The sequence below is a fragment of the Papio anubis genome, chromosome 9 (assembly GCF_008728515.1).
Source record: "Papio anubis isolate 15944 chromosome 9, Panubis1.0, whole genome shotgun sequence".
Lineage (NCBI taxonomy): Eukaryota > Metazoa > Chordata > Mammalia > Primates > Cercopithecidae > Papio > Papio anubis.
Window position 1 is genome coordinate 4,316,846 of NC_044984.1, and position 7,485 is coordinate 4,324,330.

Below are 7,485 nucleotides of genomic sequence, written 5' to 3' on the forward strand. Positions count from 1 at the left end.
AAGCTCCTGCCTGGGGCAAACACACTGTCCATTCCCCCTACAATATAGACGGATAACTAAAGCAATGCTGCATATTCTTGCTTATTCCCAGATTGGATGGCTCAAGGGTCCAGAATGTTGTAGACATTTTGCATTATACCTTTATGAGAGTTAAGGAAATGGTAAAGAAGCAGAAAAAATTGGGGATTTTTTTTTTTAAGTCTTTACAGTGAGGCACGGTGGCTCACGCCTGTAATCCCAGCACTTCGGGAGGCCGAGGCGGGCAGATCATAAGGTCAGGAGTTCGAGACCAGCCTGGCCAATATGGTGAAACCCCGTCTGTACTAAAAATACAAAAATTAGCCAGGCATGGTGGCAGGCGTCTATAGTCCCAGCTACTTGGGAGGCTGAGGCAGGAGAATCGCTTGAACCCGGGAGGCAGAGGTTGCAGTGAGCTGAGAACGCGCCACTGCACTCCAGCCTGGGGGACAAGAGTGAGAAAATGTATTTACCGTTTATGTGAGTGTCAGTACGTTGGTTCGTTGGCTTCCTTCTTATCTAGTTCTCAGGGGCTGAGTTTGCTAATGTCATAGCACCTCTAGTAGCCTTCCCCTTTTCTAGTAGCCACTTCCCAGCTTCCCCAGGCAGAAAGCATCTGGTCGGCCCCTTGATTACCAGGCATCCGTAAGTGGACTGTCATTTAGGCCAGTGCTTCTCAGAATTCCAATCACCTGGGCTCCACTAAAATGCAGGTTCTGATGAGCTCGACCTGGATTGACTGAGATCCTGCGGTTCCAGCGAGCTCACAGGTAATGCTGACGCTGCCAGCCCACGGACCCCACCTAGAGTAGTGAGGTTCCTTGGCACTTTAAGAATACCCCTCCCTTACTTCACATTTATTTCAACTGGGAACTAGCATAGACTTACGCAAGCTAAATTATGCATGTTTTCTTGGGAGGATGCTCTGTGTCCTGTTTCTCCTGCTAACAGCTCTGGTCTGGACCATTGTTCTAGGATTGTCTCAAAGCTTGCCAGGAGCAGATTGAGGCGGTGCTCCTCAACAGCCTGCAGCAGTACCGTCAGGACCAGCGCGACGGATCCAAGTCGGAGGATGAACTGGACCAAGCCAGCACCCCTACAGACGTGCGGGATATCGACCTGTGAGGATGCCAGTTGGGCCGAAAGAGAGAGACACGTCCATAATCTGCTCTCTCCTTCTTTCTGGTTATGTTTTTGTTATTTGTGTTTTAGGGTGAAACGTAAAAAAAAATTCTGCCCCCACCTAGATCATATTTAAAGATCTTTTAGAAGTGAGAGAAAAAAGTCCTATAAAAACGGAATAATAAAGAGCATTTGGTGCCTATTTGAAGTACAGCATAAGGGAATCCCTTGTATATGCGAACAGTTATTGTTTGATTATGTAAAAGTAATAGTAAAATGCTTACAGGAAAACCTGCAGAGTAGTTAGAGAATATGTATGCCTGCAATATGGGAACAAATTAGAGGAGACTTTTTTTTTCATGTTATGAGCTAGCACATACACCCCCTTGTAGTATAATTTCAAGGAACTGTGTACGCCATTTATGGCATGATTAGATTGCAAAGCAATGAACTCAAGAAGGAATTGAAATAAGGAGGGACATGATGGGGAAGGAGTACAAAACAATCTCTCAACATGATTGAACCATTTGGGATGGAGAAACGCCTTTGCTCTCAGCCACCTGTTACTAAGTCAGGAGTGTGGTTGGATCTCTACATTAATGTTCTCTTGCTGTCTACAGTAGCTGCTACCTAAAAAAGATGTTTTATTTTGCCAGTTGGACACAGGTGATTGGCTCCTGGGTTTCACGTTCTGTGACATCCGCTTCTTCTTCCAAATGCAGTTCATGGCAGACACCACCGTATTGCTGCCTAATGGGGAAATGTAGCTATGGGCCATCACCAAAACTCACATGAAACGGAGGCAGATGGAGACCAAGGGTGGGATCCAGAATGGAATCCTTTCTGTTATTGTATTTAAAAGGGTAATGTGGCCATGGCATTTCTTCTTAGAAAAAAACGAATTTTTGGTGCTGATTGGCATGTCTGGTTCACAGTTTAGCATTGTTATAAACCATTCCATTCGAAAAGCACTTTGAAAAATTGTTCCCGAGCGATAGATGGGATGGTTTATGCAAGTCATGCTGAATACTCCTCCCCTCTTCTCTTTCGCCCCCTCCCTTCCTGCCCCCATCTGGGTTACTCTTCGCTTGTGGCATCTGCCATTCTTTGGTACACAGTTCTGGTCCTCCCAGGACTCGAGAGACGCCCCTTCCTGCTGACATTCCCATCACAACATTCCTCAGAAAAGCCTGTAAACTAAAATCTGTTACCATTCTGATGGCACAGAAGGATCTTAATTCCCATCTCTATACTTCTCCTTTGGACATGGAAAGAAAAGTTATTGCTGGTGCAAAGATAGATGGCTGAACTGATATCAGGGTGTGGCATTTTGTTCCCTTTTCCGTTTTTTTTTTTTTTATTGTTGTTGTTAATTTTATTGCAAAGTTGTATTCAGCGTACTTGAATTTTTTTCCTCTCCACTTCTTAGAGGCATTCAGTTAGCAAAGAGGTTGGAGCAACAACTTTTTTTTTTTTTTTTTTGCACAATTGTAATTGACAGGTAATGAAGCTATTTGTTAAAATATTTGCCTTTTTAAGTGAAAAAGAAAAATCAGAACAGGGCTATTTGAAGAATTATTTTAGACACAGATTCTGCCTTGTTTCATAGTATGAGGGTTGAAGATGGAAAATGATCTAAGGGTCTCTTATTTTTTCATTTTGTTTTGTTCAGTTTGGTTTTTTCTTTTTTTTTTTTTTTTTGCGCTGCTAAGAAGCTAAAATCATCCATCGTTATTCACATTGACAGTACCTAGCTGTAATGTTTCACAGAGTGTGCTGCTATTTTATAAACATTTTTATAATATATTATTTTACTGCTTAAATTCCAAGTCCTGAAGTAGGTGGTTGAGATATGAGTTCTTCGTACTGGAAAAGCCCTTCCGTAGTTTGTTTTTTTCTGGTAGCGTATTCATGGTGGTTGTTTTTTCCTTTTTTTTTTTTTTTTTCCTCTGGTCACATTCTTCAAAGACGGAGTATTCTTTACCTCAGGTTTACTGGACAAAATCAATAACTACAAAAGACAATGATTCACGCTTTTGTTTTCATAATACCTCACAACCGTACAGTTTCTGCCTGGAGCCCATTCACGTGAGGAATAGAGAAGCGGTGTGAGCAGGGCCAACTCCCGCTCAGGTGGAAGGCAGGGTGGTCTCACTCCCAGGGACCTTTTTGGTTATGGAGGCCATCGGGCTCCCATTTAGACCCCCCGGTATCCTCATCATGATGGAAAAAATACATTGAACCAAGGGATCCTCCCTCCCCTTCAAGGCAGACGTTCAGTACACACATTTATGCAGTAGACTCAGATGTCGTAATTTGCACTTAGGTACCAGGTATCAGGAAACAGACTAAAAAGAATTCCAGCAGGCTGTTTGGAGATCCTCATCTTGCAGCTTTTTCAAAAGCGGGGCTTCGTGTGCAAAGAGCCCTTTCCTCTTGAAGTTTTTCCTTCCGTCTTTCCCCTCCCCTGGCATGGACACCTTGAGTTTAGGATCATCTCTGTGGGTTTCCTAGGTCTGAATCTGCGAGTAGCTGAATCTGCAGCAAGCAGCAAACAGCGTTGACGGTGCTTCCTTCTCCCTCCTCTGTCTCCAGCTGCGCAGGCAAGCACTAGGCAAGCCCAGGTCCTCTGCTAAGCGGTACTAAACGGTCAGGTTTTCAATCACACTGAATTGGCAGGATAAGAAAAATAGGTCAGAGAAGTATGGGATGATAGTTGAAGGGAGGTGAAGAGGCTGCTTTTCTACAGAGGTGAAATTCCAGATGAGTCAGTCTCCTGGGAAGTGTTTAGAAGGGTTCAGGGCTTTGTGAGTTAGCATGACCCTAAAATTCTAGGGGATTTCTGGTGGGACAATGGGTGGCGAATTCTGAAATTTTGGAGAGGAAAGTGGAGCAGCCAGCAAGTTAGCTAGCCAGAGTTTTCTCAAGAGCCGGCTTTGATCAGCACACTCTCCTGGGCCCCAAGGAGTCCCACAGAATGGGGAAGGCAGGAACCCTGGCGTTCTCGGGAACCTTGGAGCCTAAAGAGAAACTGAGGTGCAAATTCATTTCACGGCGACTGACCCTTGAGCTTAAACAGCAGCAGCAAATGAAAGAACTGGACAAATAGGGAAGGGCACAGGCCTACCCGACTCTAGTTACGGTCTGTAACTTTCCACTCTTCCTGTAGTCCCGAGGCCCCTGGGTCCTTCTAGCTTTTCTCTTTCCCATCCTTGGGGCCTTGTGTGATGATGGGTGTGGGGCTGCTGATGGGAAAGTAGGGGGTGGTTAGGCTATTCTGCCTGCTCCTGCTTAAACAAAAGAAGGAATCCTGGATTTTGCCCTCTCCTTGGATCTTAGTCTCTTTGGTAGGAGTTTTGTTCCAGAGGGGCTCTCCCGCTGTGGATTTGAACTTGCTCTTTTTTTGGTTGTTGTTCTCTTCTTTTTCTTACCTCCCACTAAAGGGGTTCCAAATTATCCTGGTCTTTTTCTACTTTGTTGTGTTTCTGTCTCGTCTTTACTTCCATCTGTTTGTTTTTTTTCTCCATCAGTGGGGGCCGAGTTCCCCCAGCCTGCCAAATTTTGATCCTTCCCCTCTTTTGGCCAAATCCTAGGGGGAAGAAATCCTAGTATGCCAAAAATATATGCTAAGCATAATTAAACTCCATGCGGGTCCCTAACAGCCCAGAAGCCTGCAGGAGAAAGCCAAGGGCAGTTCCCTCCGCAGAACACCCCATGCGTGCTGAGAGGCGAGCTCCTTCCAGAAGGGGCTGCTCTTCCAGGAGGCTTTCCTTTGAACTGCCCCAGGACCCCACTGGAGAGCACAGCATGCCTTACCACTGGGTCACCCTTGGTCTATGTGCTCTGTACTGGAGGCTCTGTTCTGCCTCTTATCAGCCAGGTCAGGGGCATACATGGCTTAAGTGACAAAGCCAAGGAGAAGACAACCCTGACAGCATCACACTGCATCCTTTTGCTAGCAGGATGGGCAACTCTTCAGACGGAGCTGCGCTTTCCTGCCGTCTAGCACCTCTAGGGCCTCTCCAGACTGTGCCCTGGGAGCTCTGGGACTGAAAGGTTAAGAACATTAGGCAGGATCAGATGACTCTCAAAGAGGGCAGGGGAATTTTCTCTCCATGGGCCACAGGGGACAGGGCTGGGAGAAGAAATAGACTTGCACCTTATGTCATGTAAATAATTGATTTTCTAGTTCAAGAAGATAATATGGGTAGCGTGGGAATTGGAGGTAGGAAGGGGAGGAAGTCTGAGTAAGCCAGTTGGCTTCTAAGCCAAAAGGATTCCTCTTTGTTTATCTCTGAGACAGTCCAACCTTGAGAATAGCTTTAAAAGGAAAATTAATGCTGAGACGATAAAGTCCCCTTAAGCCAGCAAACCCTCTGTAGCTATAGAATGAGTGCAGGTTTCTATTGGTGTGAACTCAGAGCAATTTACAAGAGCTGTTCATGCAGCCATCCATTTGTGCAAAATGGGGTGAGAAGATTCAAGAGGACGTTTATTACTTCCTCATACCGCATGGCTTTTGATGATTCTGGATTCTAAACAACCCAGAATGGACATTTCAGGCACAACGATACTACATTCGTGTGTGTCTGCTTTTAAACTTGGCTGGGCTATCAGACCCTATTCTCGGCTCAGGTTTTAAGAAGCCATCAGCAAATGTGTACGTGCATGCTGCAGCTGCAGCCTACGTCCCTTCGCCTGCAGCCTACTTTGGGGAAATAAAGTGCCTTACTGACTGTAGCCATTACAGTATCCAATGTCTTTTGACAGGTGCCTGTCCTTGAAAAACAAAAAGTTTCTATTTTTACTTTTAATTGGTTTAGTTCTTACTGCTGGCCAACTCTTATATCCCCAGCAAATCACCAGGCCATTGGATTTTTTCCATTATGTTCATTACCCTTATATCATGTACCTCAGATCTCTCTCTCCTCTCTCTCAGTTATAGTTTCTTGTCTTGGACTTTTTTCTTTTCTTTTCTTTTTCTTTTTTACTTTTTTTTTTTTTTTTTGCTTTGAAACAAGTGTGATGCCATATCAAGTCCATGTTATTCTCTCACAGTGTACTCTATAAGAGGTGTGGGTGTCTATTTGGTCAGGATGTTAGAAAGTGCTAAAGTAGCATGATCAGTGTACGCGAAAAGGTTTTTAGGAAGTGTGGCAAAAATGTTGCATTGGCTATGATGGTGACATGATATAGTCAGCTGCCTTTTAAGAGGTCTTATCTGTTCAGTGTTAAGTGATTTAAAAAAATAATAACCTGTTTTCTGACTAGTTTAAAGATGGATTTGAAAATGGTTTTGAATGCAATTAGGTTATGCTATTTGGACAATAAACTCACCTTGACCTAAATCATCTGGCCGTTTTTGATTTATTTATCAACCAGCAGTCGTCGGAATGGAATACACTTGTCTCATGTCAGAACTCTGCTTTATGCTGCTGCAACAATTGGCAGTGGCATAAGACACATTCTAACCTGAAATAGAATCTACACGTGCCTCTGTGTTATGGCAGCACAGGTCATTGTTGACATGGCTAGGGGACGGGGGCTGCCCATGCAGCCGGCTTATAAGCTAGAAGCCTCAGTCCACCTTCAGAAGGTTGGTCCATCACAGACACTATGACTGGTCCTCAGAGGATAGCCCCTGATTGTTGCCAGCTACTTATTCTGGGCTGTGAGGAAGCACTCCTGGCACGAGAGGTACCAGAAGCCTGCAGTGCCGTCTCCAGATTCTAGGGAGTCTCTGGGGAACCCTGTGCCTGCAGCTTTCCTGGCTCCTGCCTGCTATTCTTAGTGGCTCCCACCTGATTTCTGATCCTTCCTGCACCCCTCGTTTGAGACACAGGCCACAACTACACTTGGTGGAGTCTGGAGAAGCAGAGCCCGGGAATGGGATGTGACCGTCTCAGTACTGTTGAAATGAATTGCCAGGCCCTAGGCCCAGCTGCTCTTGGACCTTAGCTCTTTCCCAAGAGTGATGGGTGTGCAGAAGGCAAGGGCCTAATGAACTTGTTTTTTTTTTGTTTTTTTTTTTTTTTTGAAACAGGGTCTTGCTCTGTCCCCCAGGCTGGAGTGCAATGGCACAGTCCCAGCTTGCTGCAGCCTCAAACTCCTGGGCTCAGGCAATCCTCCTGCCTCAGCCTCACAAGTAACTGGGATTACAGACGCCCACCACCATGCCCAGTTAATTGTTTTTTTATTTTTAGTACAGATGGGGTTTCCCTTTGTTGCACAAACTAAAATAGACATTTTGATGTTACTATAAAATTCATGTTCTCCAAAGTTCCCTGTCTCTGAAAGTCATCGAAAGCTGTTTTCCATTTTAGTTCAGACCCGAGTTGTAAACAA

At 45.0% G+C, this 7,485-nt stretch overlaps 1 protein-coding gene across 1 annotated transcript in view; it reads left to right on the top strand.

Moving 5' to 3' along the window:
• The window catches only part of CCND2 (cyclin D2), a 31,581-nt gene extending 25,093 nt beyond the window's left edge, over nucleotides 1-6,488 (top strand). The window contains exon 5 of the mRNA XM_003905821.3: nucleotides 994-6,488. Within this exon, the coding sequence (XP_003905870.1) occupies nucleotides 994-1,143 (150 nt within the window). The 3' untranslated portion in view covers nucleotides 1,144-6,488. The remainder of the gene's footprint in view (nucleotides 1-993) is intronic.
• Nucleotides 6,489-7,485: the final 997 nt, after the last annotated feature.